Genomic DNA, 23,948 nt, shown 5'->3' on the forward strand with positions numbered 1-23,948 from the left:
TGGAAAAGACATCCATATTAAGGTAAGCGGTCAGCTAGTAAACGAGAAAAGGAATAGTGTCATACCACCCCGTATTGTTTATTATAAAGATGAAATGCAGCCATACATAGCTCTGGCTACATAATTCGCGATCTCCAGAAATGCATATAGGGCTACAGAATGTGTGTTAATTACTATTAATAGGAATTAAACACTGATGCTAGTCTTTCAGAGAAGTGAAAACAAAAGAAAAAAATTCATATGTGAGACTCCAATGTCAGGTTTTTGTACAGATTAGGAGTGTTTCCTGTCACTGTGGGCACCAGTGCACAGTAATAGATCGCAGAGTCTGTCATTTCAGCTTTGGAGATGAGCAGATCCAGTTGTTTTTTGTTCTTTTGTGCTTTAGCAAGATGTCGGCCCTGTTGCGCTGGTTCCGCACTTTCAAAGGTTTGCAGGATATATTCAGGAGCTGTGCTGCTTGGATACTTTCTGTACCACTGCAAACTTTGAATATTACTTCCACTGTAGTTGCATGAAAGAGTCACATTTTCTCCTTCCAAAACCTGCTGTTTAGTTGACCAAGGAGTTACTGAATTTGCAAAAATGCCTTCTGTGAAAACAAAACAGAAAATTATAATTTATACATTTTAAGTGTTTTCATGTTCATTTAATACACTTAGGGGGGTATGTATTAACTAATATAAAATCAAATGTAGATACCTGTAAGAAGTGTCAAAATGGAGATGTAAAATAAGACCATGATGACTGATGAGATCAGGTACAAATAGAGATTTGGGGAACTGCTGTGCTGCTTTCTATTTTACTTGCTCTGGCAAAGCTCCACCCAAAAGATTATGGCAGTCTGTTGATTTTTAGAAATAGTAATATTTTATTAGAAACATTGTCAGAAATTACCCTGTTCTTGTCTTTTCTTTACTTCCAGGAAATATTTTATTATTATTTTGTGAATTCATACATTTCAGCATGATAATAAGGTGCTATATGTGTGCATTTCCCTATGATTATGATGATCTGTTTAAATGCATAACAGTTTTTAATTCTTATGAAATTGAAGTTATGTTCAGAATCCACATGTTGGAGGTTATGATCAAATCTGTAAGAATACTGTGATATGTGTAAGTCCTGAGCACTGTGCTGGACATGCACACAACCTGCATTATAACCATATTATACTTTATAACTTTATATGGTGCCTGGTAATGGAATGTTAACCGAGGACACAGCTTTAGAAAACCGTATCAGAAACTGTACTATGTTGCAGCAATCTTCCTGGAATTCCAAGCGTACATGATTTAAAAAAACAAAAAACAAAAAACAGGGAACTGAAAAGTGTAATCTGGTGTGAAATGGCGTTTATTTAGAGTGAGGCTTAATTATCCATAAATGAAATATTTACAAAGTACTTTACTTTTTTCTATAATTATCACAAATCTTTCTTGAAAAGAAAGCACAGATAAAGCAGATACTGAAACATCACCGATTTCAGAACTGATTTCTTTACTTTTCTATTCTGTAGTCTAAGTGAGCACTGCCTTCTGCTGGACAAGTTGTGCTATCACACTACTGATTCCGATTATATTTTTCATAGTTTCCTAAATTATTAGCTATTGAATGACATGTAATTTGACTTTTGCAGGAGATTTGTTGCTACCTATTTGATTCAAGATATTGTTGTTAAATTTTTATTTAAGTTTATAGATGAAAGCTAAACAGCACTGTTCATTTGACACTGTTTGTTGTAAAGTGTAACAAGTTCAACTGGAAAGAATGCCACCATGTTGCTGCAGTAATGAATTTACATAAGAACACTAATAATTCATATTGGCATGTTTTGTTTGTCACCTTGAATTATCTGAAGTGATTTATCTAAGGTTTGTGGTTTTTTTGGTTTCTTCACTTGACCACCTAATCCAGTTTTGTCTTTTATTGCAATTGAAACCTAAAATTATTTTTTTCATAATTTAAAATGCATCCAAATTATTTAATACTAGTACTTTAAATACTAGTACTTTAAATACTAATACTTTAGTACTTTTAAATACTGTTTTTAAAAGTATTTAAAAATACTTTTTATTTAATAAACAGGGTTAGTTTAAATGAAATATTAAAAAATGACACGTCTTGTGTGAGGCATGGATATGCATTATGGACATGCAGTGTTTATGCAATCATATTTTTTTTACCTATACCCCTATAAAATTTAATGTAATTTGTTACACAACAGAGCCATTTAAAATAAACTTAAAATGGGTGATTAAAATGGGTGCTGAAAGATATTATTTTAACCGGAATCCTTGCTCACGTTTTTTTGTTAATGTTTTTTCTTTTTTAAATTTATGTTTGTGGTAATTTCAGTTTCTTGTTGAGTTTGCAAAAAGAAAGCATGAGACAGTAATGAACAGACAGTTTTTGTACAGTGTTTGTGTGTTTCCTGTCACTGTGGGCTGCAGGGCACAATAATACACAGCAGAGTCTGATACTGCAGCAGAGGAGATCTCCAGATCCACTTGTTGTTCACTCATGCTCATTTCTCCATCCATTCCGGGGATTTTAGGATCTGCATATGTTACAGATTTTGTAGCTGACTTCAATACAAGAAGCAGAAATTCAGGTTTTGCTCCTGGATACTGTCTATACCAATGCAGACTGTATACATTGCCATCATATTTGCATGAGAGCCTGACTGGAGTCTTCTCAGTGATATAAACATCGCTCTGCAGTGGTCTTATTGACTGTGCCAGTGTATCTGCAGAAAACAGAAAACTTTTTTTAGGAGTAATGAACAGATGTAAAACGCAATAAAAGATTGTAAATACATGCTAACTTGAATTGATTCGTTTAAAGCTGAAATGCTTAATATATTAACAGTTTAGTAAAGTATATGACTTACATTGTGTTACTGACAACACCAGCAGACAGCAGTGAAGCATCATCTTTGCACAACAAACAGCAAATGAAACTGCAGACAGATGAGCATTTCTGTCAGATCCTGCAGAGCTCCACCCAAAACTCTCATCAACACATTCAGAGTCAATGAATCGTTCTTTCACTCTCTGATCTTCTCAGATGACCGTTTCGCTCTCAGCAGCCTGTTTTGTGCTCTGCAGTGCTGTTATTGACTGACCAAATGATTGATCTGCAAATACAGCATGAAAAACATCTTCAGAATAACAAAAATACATTGTTCTTAATTGAATTATTTATTGAAATTATAAAATTAAACAATGAAAAATGCACTCACACATTAAGACTAACAGTATAAGTAGACAAACAAGAGAACTCATTTTTACATTTCTGAGGAACAGACTAAAATCACATGGTAGATCAATGGTAGCACAACATCATGAAGCTCCTCCCACATATCTTAGGAGGATTATGAATACATGAAAATGTTATTTTACTGTACATTTCACTTATGTATTGTAGTGTACATGCCTAAAGCACTTAATACTTAAGAAGGTAACTGTATGGGTTAAGGTAGGTTTACGGTTAGCGCCTACTAATAACAGTGTTATGTTTAGTACAGTTCTAAAATACTGTAAATAGGACAGAAAAACTAAGTACTACAAAAAAAAAGATTTACAGGTTTAGTGCATAAAGCATTGATAATTTATATATTAATAAATCCTGCTGTAATTTTAGTTTTTCAGCTCTCTTCTGAGATTGAACAATTGACATAGAAATATGTAGTATGTTGTATGAGGCTAAAGTAAATATAAGTAAAGCCTGGTAAACTGTTTTGCTATATTTGTTTTATTTGTAAGGACTCCCTCTGAAATAGAGCTGGGTTAATAAATGATGTTTTATCAAATAGGGATATAATTTGTCAACAATAAGCTCTGGACTTTTTACTCTATAATGATCGAATGGTAAATCACACAGAAGAAATGTGCAGCAATGGGAATCTAAAATTGTGTTGATATTAGAGATGTCCCGAATTTTCAGCAACCAAAAATCTTTCAGCCAAAACTGTTATGCCATTTAATGGATCCTTTTAATTTTGTGGCGTCAGTCTTTGTTGGGGTACTTCTTTTTAAATCTGGAAGCATTAACAACTTAAATTGAAATATATGCCATTATTGTTCTTTATGGAAAATAATTATCTAGACTGCATTTTGCCATGTCGCCCAGCCCTACTGGAAAAAGAATAGTTTTCATGCATTAAAATGGCAAGATGAACTGACAATGTTTCATTTGTAGTTTTTTACAATGTAGATTGTACCAAAGCAGCGTAACATACTATATAACGATCTACGATACGATAAAGAAAATAATCAAAAACCACAACAATATTTAATGTAGAAGAGCAGTGTTAGGATGCTTGTGTACACGTGGTCATCTTTACATAAGGTGAAGAAGCTATCTAATTATATAATATGAATGAACAATAAACCTCTTGCTTTATTCTTTTTATACTCGAGTACTGTACTAAAATGCAAAACATGCTCTTTTTATTCCATCATTCCTGACTGAAAAGACTCCAGCTGTCATTCTTGTTCAGTGTTTGTGTGTTTTCAGTCACTGTGGGCTTCAGAGCGCAGTAATACACAGCAGAGTCCGATAGTGCAGCAGAGGAGATCTCCAGATACACACGGTTATTCTCCTCATTTAATTTAGCAGACAGTCCAGAAATTGGAGGATCAGCTGGTTGGATCAGCTTGGCTTCACTAACCAAATACAGAAACTGTGGTTTGGAGCTGCTGTATTGTCGATACCACATGAGAGAGTCACTGCTGTAAGAGCCATTGTAATTGCAGGACAAAGTTGTGGAGTGACCATTGATGACCAATTCAGATGAAGAGAGAGGAGCTATTCCTTCTCCATGAGTATCATCTGAGACCGACAGAATATTTGTGTTTATCCATTAAATGATTAATAATTTCAGTATCTCTTCTTCTGTAAAAAATCAAACATCTTACCTGAAAAATAAAGAATGAACCAGACACCACAGAGAAACATCATAGATCATCACAAGCAGCACAAACTGTAACTGACAGATTCTTTGCACTTTTTAAATGTGTCCTTTTGAAGTGATGAACCAATTCAAATCTTCTGTAAGCTGTGAATGAACACTGCCATCTACTGTACAGATTTTGATATTACTTTGATTTGTAATTTCATTCTAATTTTATTAGCTCTTTGAGGACAAGTAGTTTGACTTGGTGCAGAATTTACAGTGTATTGTTATGAGTTTAATTTCAGACACTGCTGGATAGTCAGTTGACTTTATAGAAGTACTGTTAATGAAATCTAGAAGCACTGCTAATCTGACGAGACCAAAAATGTGTTAAGGTGTTATCAGGTGTAAAACTGTTTAAAAAAAAAAATGCCACCATGTGGCTGTAATGATGAATTTACAGTAGAGACTGTGCAGCATGGTCTTTTCAGTTTCTCTTCTGCTAGATTATGTCCTGCTCCAATAATTATATTATATGTTTTTCCCCACTCTCAGCTGGAAAAGCCAGCAAGTAAACATACTGTATAAGTCATTTTTTACTGTTTCTTCCAGCTACTCTTATATTTTTTTATATAAATAAAAAAAAAAAGAAATGCAAAATGCATAAGTTTAGTTTTTAGTTTAATTAAATAGAATGATGAACAAAGACACGATCGAGGAGATTTTCAGAAAATGGAAATTAGGGGTGTAACTATATTAAAACCGAACCGAAATATCGCGATACACCAATCACGATACGTATCGCGAAACTCTCGTGACGTACCACGGTACTCTCACGGCCCCTGCTGCCCATTGTTGAGGTTGACGTCATTTGTCTCTAATTAATTGAACCAATTTAAACATCTTTGTTATCACATTTGATTAAATTGTTTTAGTAATGATGGTTTTCGTTTTAAATATTATATTCTAAAGAAAATCATTTTGGTTTTCCAGTGGAGTACAGGAATGGAATTCGTGTAGTAGACAAAGCGCATGCCTATCTATCTTAACTGTTTCACGAAACTTACTTATAAGCAACAAAACTGCTTACAAAAGTGATTTAATGTACAAAAGTGAAACCAGAATAATGCCCAAATATATACAAAAAAGATAAATGTTTACACTAATAAAAATAATATAATAAAGTAGCAAATTCAAACAAAAATTTGTTAAACTCGAGCAAGGGGACAATAGTGAAGCCAAACAAAAGAAAGAAATATAACAAAACAATTCTAACTCATGAATAACTCCTCTTACCTCGCTAAAACTGATGAAAAGAAAAAAAAGGTCTTCAGCGCCGTGCACCTCATTCTTCTCTATACTGAATAAAATAAAGATGACCTTCACCTCTTACCTGATGTCTTTAACAATACATTTACTACGTGTTTGCAAAATAGAAATCGTATGACATTTTCCCTATCCACCTTACACTGAGAAAAGAATGAACTTGAGGAGATGCAGTTTAATATTGTTGGGTAGGAGCGGAGCCAAAAAATAACATGCAAATCAATTAAAATAAAAATGTACAAACCTCACAAAACTTCTTAAAGTGGGCAAAAGTAATGCAAAATAATTTTGCCCAAAGGAAAGTTAAGCAAAAACAACAAAAATCATAATCATGTCAGAAAAATACACGAAAAACGAGATCAAAGGAAAAAGCGCTCTCTCTCCCGCTCTTCCTGACATGCCTTTTATATTCCCGCGCTACGTGGCCAAATGATGATAGATCGGTCTCCTGACCAATCAGCTGTCATGAAGGCGGACTTACAGAAATGACAGGCATAAGCTGTTGTGAATGCAGACCTACAAAAATGACAGGCATAGAGGGAGCGGGAGAGAGAGAGAGAGATCGATTGAAGAAGATCTTTCACTAGTCTACATTGCAGTTATTTATTTAATTTTAGTTTACTTAGTTAATATGGCTGCACTAAAGAGAATAGTTTTTTTCTGTCTAGTCTATATAGGAGGTATTTATTTAATTTTAGTTGTTTACTCTGTCATCACATTTTTAGTACAGTCAGAATACCAAAGTTAATAAAGAAAAAGTTAAGATGTTCTTGTTATTAAGTGAATCTATTGTTCCTTAGCATTGCTGTTAACACCTCTAATAGAAATACAGTCAGAACAGTTAGAAATAGGCTAATAAATTTGCAATGAAACAAATAATAATAAACATTGATTTTTAAAGTGGTCAACGAGAAAAGCATTCGGCCTAATACTGCTTCAGAAAGTACATTAACCTTTTTTGCTTACAGCAATGTCCTAAGATTGAACAAGTTATCCTTATTTCTAAATGGAGCCACACTCACTGCATTGGGTACAACAGTACTCCTGCGGGAGTGCAGGTCTGTAGTTTACAGCATATTTTGTTGGCCTTCTTGATTATCTTAATGTCTTTGGTATAAGGGGTGTTTGTTGTATACTGTAGGAAATCTGTTTGTAAAATAAAATCAGGACCACAAAATCTGCAGTTTTGTCTTTCTTTATTTCAACTGAAGCTTAAGCAATAATAATAATAATAATAATAATAAAAAAAAAACTTTTCATAATGGAAATTCAAATGGGCAATGGATATGAAATGTTTATAAGCAGCTAACAGCAGTAGCAGATCACCACCACAGATCACATTTCTGTTGAAAATATGTAAAACAGCGACATTGTGCTCTTTCTCTTGATAGAGGTTTTTGTACAGTGTTTGTGTGTTTCCTGTCACTGTGGGCTCCAGGGCACAATAATACACAGCAGAGTCTGATACTGCGGCAGAGGAGATCTCCAGATCCACTTGTTTTTCACTCATGCTCATTTCTCCATCCATTCCGGGGATTTTAGGATCTGCATAGGTCACATGTCTGATGACTGACTCCATTACCAGAAGCAGAAATTCAGGTTTTGATCCGAGGTGCTGTCTATACCAATGCAGACTGTTTGCATTGCCATCATATTTGCATGAGAGCCTGACTGGAGTCTTCTCAGTGATATGAACATCGCTCTGCAGTGGTCTTATTGACTGTGCCAGTGTATCTGCAGAAAATGAAAGCTTTTTTAGGAGGATGAAGATGTTCAGAAAATGTACATCAAAGCAACCAATACAAGATTGCAATTAATTACAAACTTGAATGAATATAAATACAGGTAACCTAAAGCATTTCAGCTTTAAACAAATGAGTGTATTACAGTATATGACTTGCATTGTGTTACAGACAACACCAGCAGACAGCAGTGAAGCATCATCTTTGCACAACAAACAGCAAATGAAACTGCAGACAGATGAGCATTTCTGTCAGATCTTGCAGAGCTCCACCCAAAACTCTCATCAACACATTCAGAGTCACTGAATCTTTCTTTCACTCTCTGATCTTCTCCATGAGGTTTTAGTACAGTGTAGCTGCTCTTTCTGTCACTGTGGGCTGCAGAGCACAGTAATAAACAGCTGAATCTGTGACTGCAGCAAAAGAGATGGTCAGATTCACCTGCTTCTCCACTTTATTCACACTTGCGTTCAGTCTTGGGAAAGGAGGTTCAGCATGAAACACGGTGTTTGATTCATAAACAAGCAGCAGATATTCTGGTGTAGATCCTGGATATTGTCGATACCAGTGTAAATTGTTTGCTTGAGTATCATATTTGCAGGACAGACTGACCGTTTCGCTCTCAGCAGCCTGTTTTGTGCTCTGCAGTGCTGTTATTGACTGACCAAATGATTGATCTGCAAATACAGCATGAAACAGTCTTCAGAATATAACAAGGAAAGCACGTTGTTCTTAATTATTGCATTTTAAATGTGTAGTTGCATTAAAAGAGCAATGTAGAATTTTTTTTTAATACCTCAATGAAATGATGAAATGAAACAATTAAAAACACTCACCCATTAATGCTAATAGCACAAGTAGGCAAACAAGAGAACTCATTTTTGCATTTCTGAGGAGCAAACTGAAATCAAATGGTAGATGAATGGCAACACAACATCCTGAAACTCCTCCCACATATCTTATGATGATGAATTCATGAAACATACATCACCCTGCAGCCCAAGACAGGTTGCTCACTGATGCCAGGGTTGTTATATGAGAAAGTAGGGCTGTGCAATTAATCGAAAATCCAGTTTCGATTTCGATTTTGGCTCTTAACGATTATGAAAAACCATTAATCGAGATAAACCATCATAATAATTATTGTTCCATAACCTTCATTTGTGTAATGAACAAACAAGTTGAGAATCAAAAGACACGTGAAAAAGAAACATATCAGAGCCACACTATTCTTAAAGTAACAGTGCGCAATATTCCTGCTGCCGCCTGTTTTTTTTTATTAATCAAAACAACAAAAGGAGAAAATCCCTCACTGCTCTTGACTGAAGGACTTTTATAGCTAATGTTTTTTTTTTTCTTAAATTGAAGATGCTTAAAGCAGTTTAAATATAACAGATTTAATAAATTATTTCTAAAAACTGATTTCTTTTATCTTTGCTATGATGACGGCACATAGTATTTTACTAGATATTTTTCAAGATACTAGTATTCAGCTTAAAGTGACATTCAAAAGCTTAATTAGGTAAATAGGCAAGTCATTATATAATGGTTTCTTTTGCTGACAATCAAAAATATACATTGCTTAAGGAGGCTAATAATATTGAGCTATTAAATAGGTTTAAAAATATTTAAACCTGATTTTTATTCTAGCCGAAATTAAACAAATAAGCCTTTCTCCAGGAGAAAAAATATAGGAAATACTGTAAAAAAAATTCCTCTGGTAAAAATAATTTGGGAAATATTTATATATAAAAATAAAATCACAGAAGGGCGAATAATTTTGTTTTCAACTGATAATAGTTTTGAATAATCATGATTACAATTATAACCAAAATAATCATGATTATGATTTTGCCCATAATCGAGCAGACCTAGAGCCTGATGAATATATTTTAGCTACTTTTTATTTATACTCTAGGACCAACTCTGAAATGTAGAGAAGAGTAAGAAAGGTTTAAATGCAGCATAATGGCAACATGCACTGACAAAATTAGTAATACATGTTTTGATATGGTTTACTAAGAACTTTACTTAGAGTTTTGGTACTAAAGTATGTTTTTAAACATCCAGTTTTTCAAAATAACTTCATCTATATTTATGTACCACTATTTGCTTTGTAAATTATTTTTTTACACTCAAATGCTTTAATTCTTCCTGACCATAGAGTTTAATAAACAACGACTCCAGCTGTCATTATTGTTCAGTGTTTGTGTGTTTCCAGTCACTGTGGGCTTCAGAGCGCAGTAATACACAGCAGAGTCCGATAGTGCAGCAGAGGAGATCTCCAGATACACAAGGTTATTCTCCTCATTTAATTTAGCAGGTAGTCCAGGAATTGGAGGATCAGCTGGTTGTTCAAGCTTTGCTTCACTAACCAAATACAGAAACTGTGGTTTGGAGCTGCTGTATTGTCAATACCACAAGAGAGAGTCACTGCTGTAAGAGCCATTGTAATTGCTGGACAAAGTTGTGGAGTGACCATTGATGAAAAATTCAGATGAAGAGTGATGAGCTATTCCTTCTCCACTAGTATCATCTGAGACAGACAGAATATTTGTGTTTAATACATCAAATTATTAATCTTTTTTTAGTATCTCTTCTATAAACAATCAAACATCTTTCCTGAAAAATAAAGAATGAACCAGAGACCAAAGAGAAACATCATAGATCATCACAAGCGGCACAAACTGTGTAACTGTCAGATTCTGTACACTGTTTACATGTTTTGTTTTTTTGAAGTAATGAACCAATTCATATCTTCTATAAGCTGTGAAAGAACACTGCCCTCTACTGTACATATTTTGTTATTACTTTTAATATACTTATTTCATGCATTACTAATTTTATTAGTGGTATTTTGACTGTTGCTAAATCTATAGTATATCGCTATGTATTTAATGTAAGATGCTGTTGGTTGTTAGTCAGTTGACTTTATAGAAGTACTGTTCATGAAACCTAATAAACTTAACCTGAAAATACTACAATATGTTGTAGGTGTAAGACTGTACATAATGCCACCATGTGGCTGTAATGATGAATTTACAGCAGTCACTTATTACACAATTTTTTATTAGCTTTCTTGATTATATTAATGGTTTTGTCATTAGGATGTTTTGGTTTGTAGGCAAACGGTTTGCACAAAAAAATCTTGAGCACAAAATCTACTGTTTTGTTTAACTTTATTTCAACTGAATCTTTAGCAATAAAAATCACATTTTCATAATGGAATTTTTAATGGGTAATCATCATAAAATACTAGAGCAGGCAGGTCCCACCACAGGTCACATTTCAGTTTATAATTTAAAATATCATAAATAAATGTATAATAATTAGGATGTACTCTATTTATAAAGTGGTATATTAAAATGGTATGTGCAGCGTTTATAAAATCATTATGTTAAGCCGGTATTTGTATGTTTAAAAGTAAATTGCTACACCATAGGGCTATTTAAATAAATGTAAGATTAAGAAGGTAAATACAGTAACATTTGTCTTATGAGTTTGCGGGGCAAGATTTTAGGTAACAATTCATTCAGATTCATTTGTAAGTTTGATTTGCTTGTTTTGTTGACATCTTTACTTGTGCATTATTTCACATTAACTCACATTTTCATATCATTAAATCTGCAATCAGAAAACATGCGGAAGTAATGAACAGACAGGGTGTTTTTTTTCTCTTGATAGAGGTTTTTGTACAGTGTTTGTGTGTTTCCTGTCACTGTGGGCTCCAGGGCACAATAATACACAGCAGAGTCTGATACTGCGGCAGAGAAGATCTCCAGATCCACTTGTTTTTCACTCATGCTCATTTCTCCATCCATTCCGGGGATTTTAGGATCTGCATATGTTACAGATTTTTTAGCTGATTCCCTTACAAGAAGCAGAAATTCAGGTTTTGCTCCTGGATACTGTCGATACCAATGCAGACTGTATGCACTGCCATCATATTTGCATGAGAGCCTGACTGGAGTCCTCTCCGTGATATGAACATCGCCTTGCAGTGGTCTTATTGACTGTGCCAGTGTATCTGCAGAAAATAGAAAACTTTTTAGGACAAATGAACAGATCAAGACGTTCAGAAAATGTACAATAAAAAAACAATAAAAAATAATTGTTAATTTTAACTTGAATTATAAATATATTAAGCATTTTAACTTTAAACACATCTGTTTAGTAAAGTATATGACTTACATTGTGTTACTGACAACACCAGCAGACAGCAGTGAAGCATCATCTTTGCTCAACAGACAGCAAATGAAACTGCAGACAGATGAGCATTTCTGTCAAATCCTGCAAAGCTCCACCCAAAACTCCCAATCAACACACACATCCTGGGGTCTGTGTAAGTCCTAATGCCCCAGAATAGTAAAGGGGATGCTATACACTGTCAGTGAGTGCTGTCTTTCAAATGAAACATTAAACCAAGTTCAAGACTCTTTGTGGTCATTTAAAAATCCCATGACACTTGTCAGCGTATCATCCAAGTGTATGCTGCACTCTGGTGGTCGTGTGGAAAGAGCCCACCCATACGATTGTAAATAGCTTTGGGTGTATGGGAATTACACAAAAAATTTGCTATGTAAATCTACATTTTACTTTGTTACATTTACTTCATTTTACTGTGTGCTTCCAGTTTACATTCTATATTGAGCCTATTCTGCCGTGCGAAAGTGCACTCATTTTTGCAATTTGTTTTAGAACTTCTGATTCAGTTGCCTATGGAAGAAATGACTAGAAATAATAAACGTCAGAAAACATTCAAACTATTTGCTCTTCAGACAAGTGTGTTCATGACTATAAATAAAAAGTAGAATAATATAAGAAAATATCAGTTTACAGCATCAAGCAAGCTGTTATTAATGTCAAAAAAAAATCAGTGGATGTAAATGATATTGGAAGAGCCAAAAAGATTCCAATGGCTGTGATTTGCTTGTACATGAAGAAAAAGGTCAGTAGGTTAAGGTGTTAGAAATATGAGAACCTAAACCAGAAGACTCGTTACAAGCAAGGTTTTTTTGAGACGTGTTTGTTGTTCTGCAGTCAAACAACATAAGAAGTTCACAAGTTTACCGGAGCTGACAAGAGTCTCCTTTAGTCTAAAACTGGTCTAACTTAGGCCCCGTTTACACTAATGCGTTTTAGTTTGAAAAAAGTTTTACTACGGTTACGCCATCCAGACTACGCCGGAGTTTTCGAGTGCCAAAAACAGAGCGTTTTGGAAATGCTTGAGAGCCCGTTTTCATCCTGTAATGCTGCTGCTCTGTCTAATTGTGGATGGGGGAAAACGCAGACATCTGAAAACGGAGGCGGGGCTGCTGAGATTTGCTACTTGATCCGCTTGTTAAGTGTGACGTCACGCAAAGCGGCTTCCGGGTCCAAGCGCTTTATTCAACTGAATAGGGAGACTCATGAAATGGTAATAATAAACATTTACAAAGCGATTTAAGGCATTTGAATCACGATCGCAGTATATATGTCCATGCCTAATATCCAATGGCCAGAAAGTGATTATTTTTTATAAATTGTAAAATTTTTGGTGTTTGTTATGCAGCAAGCCCAGAGATTGTTGTGCACACTATGATTCTATATAAAATGAACTTTAATGTGTGATAGGTTTAAAATGTGATCATAAACGAATGATTTCTCCACTCAAATGAGTGGACCTGGAAACAGTATTTACATACGTCACAAACACGTCACCACTTAACAAGCGGATTGGGGCTTTTGTGTCATTGCATATCCTTCCCTTATTCATCAAGCCCCTATCACATGACTATAAACATGGCTTTAACGTTACCGGAAGACACAAGACCAGCCTTCAGTGCAACAACAACATAGACACAGAAATAGGAGCGTTGTTTGCACTATTTTCTGTTTTAGGCGCCATTGTGCAGTTACACTCTGCCTTTTTTTTACTACAACAGCTGCATATATTCGCTAGAACGCGCATGCGGATCGTTTTTGATCTATAATGTGTTTTAGCATGAAAACGGCGTTTGTGTAAAGGGGGCCTTACTTAGTATGACAAGTCTGATTTGAGACAGAGTCGTCCTGTCTATTATATGTATTAGAAATGGCAGTGTAGAAAATGGGCATGACAAGTTTAAGTTGAAAATCTTGTTTCAGGGTCGTGGTGAGATCCTGAGATTTCACCTGCCCTGACCAGCTTGTAAGTATCACCCAGAGTCAAAGGCACGGTCGCCACCTGGGCTGCTAGAGTTTTGAAGTAAATGATATCTTTTTCTTCCACAACACCCCACACTGTCTCCTCTCTCGAATAAATTCATTTCAATATGTTAATGAGATCACTTTGGCTAAAGCAAGCAAGTTAAATGAAGCGACAAGAAAAGAAACCTTGGAATGTAAATTATAGATGTTATTATCGAAGGTAGAAAAATCTCCATTAACTGTAAGACAGTATTTGTATGTTTAAAAGTAAACATTTACACTGCAGGGCCATTTAGATAAACGTGAGATTAAGAAAGTGATTGAGGTGTAAACAAACCAGTAGCAGTACACACAGTAACGTTTGCCTTATGAGTTTGTAGGTTACAATTCATAAAGATTTGTTTGTATGATTTGCTCGTTTGCTGACATTTTCACTTTTTGAAATCCATTATTTCACATTAACTCACATTTTTTCAAATTATGTCATTAAATCTCCAAACAGAAAACAACATGCGGCAATAATGAACAGATATGCTGTTCTTTCTCTTTATAGAGGTTTCTGTACAGTGTTTGTGTGTTTCCTGTCACTGTGGGCTGCAGGGCACAATAATACACCGCAGAGTCTGATACTGCAGCAGAGGAGATCTCCAGATCCACTTGTTTTTCACTCATCCTCATTTCTCCATCCATTCCAGGAATTTTGGGATCTGCATAGGTCACAATTTTGCTGGTTGACTCTGTTACAAGAAGCAGAAATTCAGGTTTTGCTCCTGAATACTGGCGATACCAATGCAGACTGTATACACTGCCATCATATTTGCATGAGAGCTTGACTGGAGTCCTCTCAGTGATATAAACATCGCTCTGCAGTGGTCTTATTGACTGTGCCAGTGTATCTGCAGAAAACAGAAGGCTTTTCTTTAGGAGAAAATGAACAGATGAAGATGTTCAGAAAATATACATCAAAGCAATCAATACAAGATTGCAATTAATAACTAACTTAAACATAAATACAGGTATTATTAAGTATTTCAACTTTAATCAAATCAATGTAGTACAGTATATGACTTACACTGCGTTACAGACAACACCAGCAGACAGCAGTGAAGCATCATCTTTGCACAACAAACAGCAATTGAAACTGCAGACAGATGAGCATTTCTGTCAAATCCTGCAGAGCTCCACCCAAAACTCCTTTCAACACATTCAGAGTCACTGAATCTTTCTTTCACACTCTGAGCTTCTCTATGAGGTTTTAGTACAGTGTAGCTGCTCTTTCTGTCACTGTGGGCTGCAGAGCACAGTAATACAGAGCTGAATCTGTGACTGCAGCAGAAGAGATGGTCAGATTCACCTGCTTCTCCACTTTATTCACACTGGCGTTCAGTCTTGGGAAAGGAGGTTCAGCATGAAACACGGTGTTTGATTCATAAACAAGCAGCAGATATTCTGGTGTAGATCCTGGATATTGTCGATACCAGTGTAAACTGTCTGCTTGAGTATCATATTTGCAGGACAAAATGACCGTTTCGCTCTCAACAGCCTGTTTTGTGGTTTGCAGTGCTGTTATTGACTGGCCAAATGATTGATCTGTGAATATTTTATGAAAAAGACACAGCAATTTCAGTCATTTACTTACAATATTTGCTGTCATGAGTTGTTGCCTTTTGTTTTTCTGTGTAGTCATGTAAACAGTAATGATTTATGATAATTAAAGTTAAAGTAAACATTTACTCACCTATTAAGATCAACATTACAAGTAGGCAAACAAGAGAACTCATTTTTGCATCACTGAGGAGCAACCTGAAGTGAAGAAATAGATGAATGGCAAAACAACATCCTGAAGCTCCTCCCACATATCTGATGATGATGATGATGCATGTACTTTCAGTGGTAAAATAGATGCACATTATTATAAATTCCTTGCCTAAAACAGTATTTATTACCAAGTCGTTTTAATTATGAAATATAAATGTGCTACTGGAATGTTAACTTTTTACTATGTGGCTTACTACAACATAATCAATAGATGTCATTACCCTACAGTTGCACAGTTTATCTGTGCAGTATTTTGATGATACGGCAGCTTCAATAAACAAGCCATGCCACTTTACTTTTGAACTGGAGATATAGTCAGTACAGCAAGTAAAGTTTTATTATTTAGTATTTACTTAACACGTTGCCGTATGTTTAATTTCAAAAGCTATTTTGAGAGCCCTTCTGATTCCAGTTCAGAATGCAATAAGAACTTGCAAATGGATATCTGGTATAGCATCGTAAGAACTGTTTATGATTAGGGGAGTCAAATCGAAATCGATTGAAATTTATGCTCAATTTCGATTATCGAATCAAAAAATAGAATCGTCGATGCTGCCACGCCCCCATGTCATGTCAGCTTGTCTTGCCAAGCGGGAAAAAACAGGCTTGTTGAAGTGCTTGTTGAACTGCAGAAGCAGGAGACCCGTCGACAGAGCTTAAATCCTCTCCTCTTTCAATGAAGTCGCCGGTGTGGAAGCATTTTGGATTTCCAGTGAGTTATGTTGACAACGTTCGTGTTGTCGACAAAAAAAACACAGTTTTGCAAGCTCTGCTATGTATGTATTACGTACGGTTCGTCCGATAGACAACACCAGCATCGCGATCCTCCGCCCGCCCCCGTTGCAAATCCGCTCGCGAAAAGTACACACTCAGGCCCTGTTTACACCGTCTTTGTTTTTAAATGGCATTTTAGAACGACAACGATTTGACATCCACAGTGGCGTGTAGCATTTCTGAGCAGCCCTCCTTCCTCTCTACCTCTAAAAATGCACATCACGTGACCACACAGACACAGACGCACACACAGCCATGTGCTCCAGACAGCAGGTCCAGGCAGTCAGAGGACTGCTTCAATCTTTCACTCACTTGTACTTAGTCATTTTAGCGAACACCTCAGATACTGTTGGCTGATTCCTGTTGGTTGTGCGTCTTTTTTACTGACGCCATTATAACGACACAGATCACTGCCTATTCACGAGTCCCGCAGAAAAAGTGATTGACAGGTGGTAATTATGTGTGTATCTTGCCTTTATTCATTTACTATAGGATTTGTTTATGGGTAAAACAAAGACCATGCAGGTCAGGTAGTTTAAACGGTAGGCTACAAATAATTAACTGGTCATTAATTAATTAATTATTCATAATCAAGAATCGAATCGTGCCTTTAGAATCGAAAATGTAATCGAATCGAGGATTTGGAGGATCGTGACACCCTTATTTATGATACATGACAACCCAACATAATAATTCTTCAGTCTTTATTAGTAAAAAAAAAAGTACAAGTAAAAATGGATGCTACAGTAATAGTGAGTAATATATAAATATTCTATATATATTCCATATTATGCTAATTATCTCTGAAATGGAGTAAAGGAAAGGATAACATATTTTATCATTATGTAGCATAACTGCATGATGTCCTGACAAAATTCAAACTAAAGTGTGACTTGTGCGCTGTGCTGCTGTTTTTGTTGAAAGACTTAAAACCAGGTGAAGACAATAAGACATCTTACGCCCCATTCACAGCCCCAACTTCAGACACGACCTCTGTCAAGCGATAACGCTGAAGTCCCGTGTGAATGGGGCATTAAACTTAAAATCTTGGATTTAAAGTACTGAATGAAATTGATTGTAGAAGAGATGCAGTCAGAAGTTAACGAGAAATAGAAATGACCTTTTAATTGTAGTTTATTAACATCTACTTCTACCTGAATCCTAAACATAACCCTAACATTATTTAAAAATGGTAATTATGCTTAGTATTATTTATAATATTTATTAAATTACCCATTGTATTTTATTAATGCCTACCCTAAACCCAAACCTCACAGTAATGTAAAAACAGTAATTATTGTTGTATGATAATTGTATTGTTGTAATAATATAAATAATAATTATCGTTAACTGGGTGTAGATATATCCCTTCTAAATTTTAACCATTGAAATTGACCAGTATCTAAACATGAATTATTTCATAAGCATAGAGCACACTCAATAAACAAAGACTCCTTCTTTCATTTTTGTACAGTGTTTGTGTGTTTCCTGTTGCTGTGGGCTGCAGAGCACAGTAATACACCGCAGAGTCTGATATTGCAGTGCTGGTGATGTCCAGGTACACACAATTTTTCTCCTCGTTTAATCTAGCAGATATTCCAGGAATGGGAGGATTAGCAGGTTGTTTAAATGCAGCTTCGTTAACTAGAAAAAGGAAGTCTGGTCTGGATCTTGGGTACTGACGATACCACTGGAGAGCATCTGTAGCTGCTGAGCCATTATAAATGCAGGACAGGGTCGTTGTTTTCTCCTCTGGGACGGTTTTGTAACCCGAGACAGGTGCAATTCCCTCACCAAAGGCATCACCTAAGAGGATGAAATTGAGAATAATAAATGGAAGAGATTAACAGAAATGCAACAAAAATTCTAAGTGTTGATTGTGGACTTTAATAGCTGGTTTGCTTAATTTTATTTATTTATCTACCTGTATAGTAAGATAATAAGAGCCACAGGGAAAACTGGAATAGCATTTCTGACAATGAATAAATGACAACTGAGTCTGAAACCCTATTCTTTGTGTTATAAGCACAAGCAGTTTATCAAAGAGGATCTAAGCATATTTAGGTAAAGAGGGCCCCCTTGTGGATTGTTTTTGCAAATTGCATCGAATTTAGGAAATTTATGTTGACCTCAGTTAAACATAATTTAGCCTAATTGTCAGATCCAGTGAGAACTATTTGATACTTGTAAGGAACCATAAAATCATCTCCAGTCAGTACCACATATTACACCACATAGCAATTAATTAGGGATTAATAGTTTTTTTTTATTTTGTTATTTTTTTTGTGGCTGATAATGATTTTCATAACACTTTCATAAAGGGTAAACACACAGTGTTTCCTCCTATACTGATAAACTTCTGGTGAATGGTTAATGTAAATTTTTATTTTATTTTATAGGATTTCTTTTACAGCATCATTGTTGTATTGTAATTAAAATATAATCTATTACATCAGAGGTGCTCAACCCTGTTTTTAAATCGACCTTTTTGCAGAGTTCAGCTCCAACCCTGATTAAACACACCTGAACCAATTAATTAGGAACTGAACAGCACTTGATCATTATAGGCAGGTGTGTTTGTTTTGGGTTGGAACTAAAATCTTCAGGACTGTAGATCTCCAGGAACAGGGTTAAGCACGCCTGAGTTAAATAGACATCAGCATTCATTAGGTTGTTCAAGCATAAAATGAGATGAAAACCTGTTTACATTTGCGCCTGTCAGAATCAGCAGGCGAGCGCAGAAATGCCATAGAAAAAAAATACTAGGGTAAAACAAATGTTTATGTTAATAAAATGTAAATTAATGCAGTGCTTCTTGGACATTCTGAGACCCACTTTGTATTGTATATCAATCAGGCACTGAAGGTCATTGATTTTTAAAGAAAACATGTTGATTTTGTAATGGCATACAGTTCACCGGAAGCATTTGAATATGATTTTTAATATTCAGCATTTTTCTTAACACCAATAACTTCTATTTGACATAATACTGAAATTAAACATATTTATTAAGCAAACTTAACAAACAGTAGCCAGTGTATGTAAATTATAAATTTTGCTGCTCCAGAAAAATATTGTTCAAGAAGATTTAGCCCAACTAACCGATGGTTTTGTGCCAGTTCTTGGGCATAGTACACACCAGCTGCTTTCCTATTGGACATCTCCTCTTTTGTACATATTAGGCTCAGGTCTGATATTTTGTACAGATTATGTTTAGATTTTTTGAGTATTTAATCATTTAATGATTTTAATGATTTGATCTTTTTTCCATGTAATTATTGAGCCATTGGCATCAGCCATTTTTATATTATTAATACATTATATTTTACTTTCAATCTTTCATCTAAAGCTTGTATACCATATCAATTTGGCCAGAATAAATAAATGACAAGAAATGTGTGAGGAAAAAAAACATGGTTTAATCTGGATATAGCTGTCCACAAAATGTCAGGAAACAGCAATTATTAGGACAACATGATTCTTATTGCATTTATAATTAAATTGTTTGAAAAGTATATGCATTTTTTACTGAAGCAGCAATTCAAAGAGGAAAAGCACTTTATTATATGATTATGATTTAATTTCTGCAGCATTTTTCTATTGCACATAGGTTTTTGCACAGTGTTAGCATGTTTTCAGTCACTGTGGGCACCAGAGCACAGTAGTACAGAGCAGAGTCAGTCACTTCAGCAGAGGAGATCTCCAGATTCACACGTTTATCACTCATACTCATTTCTCCATCCACTCTAGGAATGGGAGGTTTTGCATGTATAACTGTCTTTGTTGGCGACTCGATGACAAGCAGCAGAAATTCCAGTCCTGATCCAGGATACTGTCGATACCAAAGCAAACTCTGGACACTGACATCATATTTACATGACAGAGTGACTGTCTTTCCCTCAGTAACTTGTGTCGTGCCCTGCAGTGGTGTGATATTTTGCGCAAAGCATTCATCTGCAAAATAAGATGTTGTTTAAAAAGAAAGTGAATGGAAAACTGCTAGTGAATTAAAAAACTGCATAATCTTTGCATTTGGATTGATATGTATCCAATGTATAATAAATAACTATATTTGAGTTTTGTCAATTTTAGTAAAAAACTTTTCTGTTGGTTTAGAAATCCTTGGCATTTAGCCCTGTGTAAGCCTGAAATTTTATTCATTATGGGTTTAAAATGTTTTTAATTTGAATTGATAAAACCTGCAGAAACCCTAATGTCTATATTGTGTATAAATTGCATAAATTGGATATTTAACTGGATTCTTACATACCTTGTATTACTGTCAGCAGAAGCAGGGAGCACAGGAACATAATGACTGCACTGTAAACACTAAATGAAGCTGTGATAGAGAATTGAAAGTGCCTCTTGAGTATCTTTCTAAGCTCCACCTACTGTACACATCTCATCATCTGAGGCCTGAAGATTAAATAAAACTAGTCAGAATAAAAAAGGCAGAGAAACCATGAGAAAAGACATGTGAGAATGTGAAATGTACATTTGTAATGGAACCATTTTCCGTTTTTTTTTAGTAGCTGTAGTCGGCATAACTTAGAGCACTGTGAATGGTAGAATACAAAAAAGAACTTTTTACAATCTTATTTGCTCAAATAACAAAAGAAAAACTTCACGATGGTGTTATCAAGACTTTCATAAAAAGGAAAAAAAATTGTGTGAGACTGATAACGGCAGCCGGAGGAGAGAATTACGCCACACACGTTTAAAAAGATTTTAATATAAAAACTTTCAAAGATTTAAGATGCTGATGACCGTTAAACATGTCATGACAGGCTTGTGAAAAAGGTCTATAGTAATAATAATAATAATTTTTTTAAGGGATATTTAATAGTAATAATTTGTGAAATAATCACATTGTGTGTTATAAAGCAGATGCAGACAAAAGACTTGCAGATTCAAATGCAGTTTATTAAAGGTGAGGTTGTACAGGCAGTGATCATAAACGGGAGCAAAACAGTATCACGAGTAATCCAAAAGACGAGGTCAAAATACAAACAAGAGGTCAGACTAAGCGGCAACAAATCAAAATGAGGAACAAGGCAAGAATCAAGAACACTTGTGTGTGTGGTTCTTGTAATCAGTGAAAATGAGCAGTAGCTGTGTCTGTGTAAATGTCCAGATTATTGTCAGCTGCTGTAGGAGTTGATGAGTGCAGAGAGTTATAGGAGTTGTAGTTCATTAGGAAGTAATCTTCAACAGAGAAAACACTGCTGGCAATTACAACAGACTACAGGAAGTGTAATTGGATCAAAAGATTTTAGTTTATATCTAAAAACAACACTGCCAAATTAAAGTTTAATCCTGAAACTATGCATAACATAATATAATATAATTCAATATAAGGAAATGTAATTTAATATAGCTTTTTCAGTTTATTTTTAAAGTGGATTTATAACCATTTTCTTAAGTGTTTTTTTTTTCTTTCTTTTTTTATATTAGGTGAATATCCATATTTAGCTTCAACGTACATGTCTGTTTCAGTTTCAGAGATCCGCAGGTGTAACCACAACCTCATTATGACCTGTAACCTATAGCAGGTTTCAAGTACTAATACACAGAGATTGATATCAGTTTAACCTAGAACTGTGCTTGAAACGACTTATTTTTAGACACCAAAGAACTGCTCTGAGAACACACCAATGAGGCTGAACATCATAATACTTTTACTTACAGTTAAAATGAGTAAACGTTTAATTGATTCAATACAATTAGTACAAGTATGTATATGAATGTTGTTTTTGTAAACTAATAAGTTGTTTTTCAGGGAATTTATTTCTTTTTTACTTTAGGATGCATTTATGATGCTCCACACATTAAACACATTTCCCAGTGTCAGGTTTTTGTACAGTATTGTTGTGTTTCCTGTCACTGTGGGCTGCAGGGCACAGTAATACACAGCAGAGTCTGATACTGTAGCAGAGGAGATCTCCAGATCCACAACTTTCTTAGTTTTGTTGATTTTCGGCGTTAAGCGCTCTGGTATGTTGTCACTCTTCAGTCCGCTTTCGTAGATGTAAAGGAGGAACATTGGTGTCGATCCGGGATATTGACGGTACCAGTGAAGATTATCAGGTGCTCCACTGTAGTTACATGCAAGTTTTACATATTCTCCTTCAAATGCTTGTTTTTGTGGATCATGGGATGTTATCATGTTTGTCTGGATGATACCTATGAGAGCCAGCAAAATAAAACAAGAAGATTTTTACAGATCACAATCACACAATCTTTTTATTGGTTTCTTCTTAATATAACAAACAGTAGCATACAAAATGCATAAAAAGATTGTTTACAAATTTAGAAAAAATGATTAGAAAAACGATAACAAATGCATAAAGATAATCCTATAGAGACCAGCAGGGTAGACACGTTCATAGTGTAAGTGAAAATTTAATTCTCCTCTATATCCATTTCCTTATGATCACCCTTCATTTTGGCTAACATTGTTTTCATATAACACATTCTCAATCATGCATCCATTCATAATTTAAGTGTAGGGTATTAAATGTCTTTCCAAAACCTCAGAATTTTACGTGCTGCTATAGTTATACTGTCTTTTGCCTTTTTTATTAAAAAAATATTAATCAAAGCAATTAAATTATTGTTTAATGAAAGTCACTAATTTTGAAAATAATTAATCAGAACTCACCTATATGAAGAAACAAAATGACAAAGACAGAAAGATGCATGTTGGTTGATGCTGTCAGAAAGACTAACAGTGAATGAGGTATTCACAACAGAAGACAACCTTAAGTCATGTCAAACTAGTCTGAGAGCTCCACCTCTTGAAACATTGCTGTACCTACTGTACTGGAAGACAAAAAGACAAAAAAAAATCCTCAAATAAGTTCATAAGTGCAGTTTTTATTTGTGTGCTCAAGTAATCAATCGCCAGGCTTTGACATTACATTACAATCACATCCACTACTGAAGAATATTCAGTATAATGATAAAAGCACTCAACAAATATGAGATTTTTGTTGTTCTGTTTTACATTAAGTACTAAATTAATCTCACTGGTACAGTGTAGAACACATGTAAAAGTTCATAGTTTTATGCAAGATCACACCCTTATTGGAATCTTCACCTGAAGGACAAAACAAGGCTTTGACCACCGTTCATTTTTAACCTGGTTTATTATTGAGTCCTATTGTAGTAGGATGATGTCAAAAGACAAATGAACAATTGTTGATTTAAACTACTTTCTG

At 34.9% G+C, this 23,948-nt stretch overlaps 1 protein-coding gene and 1 long non-coding RNA gene across 2 annotated transcripts in view; one reads left to right on the forward strand and one right to left on the reverse strand.

Annotated features, from left to right (window-relative positions):
* The window catches only part of LOC147837154 (uncharacterized), a 71,843-nt gene extending 48,267 nt beyond the window's left edge, over positions 1-23,576 (forward strand). The window contains exons 2-3 of the long non-coding RNA XR_015478720.1: positions 18,203-18,286; positions 20,479-23,576. This is a non-coding gene — a long non-coding RNA (uncharacterized LOC147837154). The remainder of the gene's footprint in view (positions 1-18,202; positions 18,287-20,478) is intronic.
* Positions 10,020-12,305, reverse strand: LOC147846421 (uncharacterized). Its single transcript, XM_087240189.1, has 3 exons — positions 12,160-12,305; positions 11,575-11,995; positions 10,020-10,371 (listed from the first exon to the last, which is right to left on the reverse strand). Exons 1-3 carry the CDS (start codon positions 12,200-12,202, stop codon positions 10,113-10,115), a joined length of 723 nt encoding a protein of 240 aa, XP_087096315.1. The 5' UTR covers positions 12,203-12,305; the 3' UTR covers positions 10,020-10,112.
* Positions 23,577-23,948: the final 372 nt, after the last annotated feature.

The sequence above is a fragment of the Danio rerio genome, chromosome 2 (assembly GCF_052040795.2).
Source record: "Danio rerio strain M-AB ecotype USA chromosome 2, GRCz13ab, whole genome shotgun sequence".
In the NCBI taxonomy this organism is placed as follows: Eukaryota; Metazoa; Chordata; class Actinopteri; order Cypriniformes; family Danionidae; genus Danio; species Danio rerio.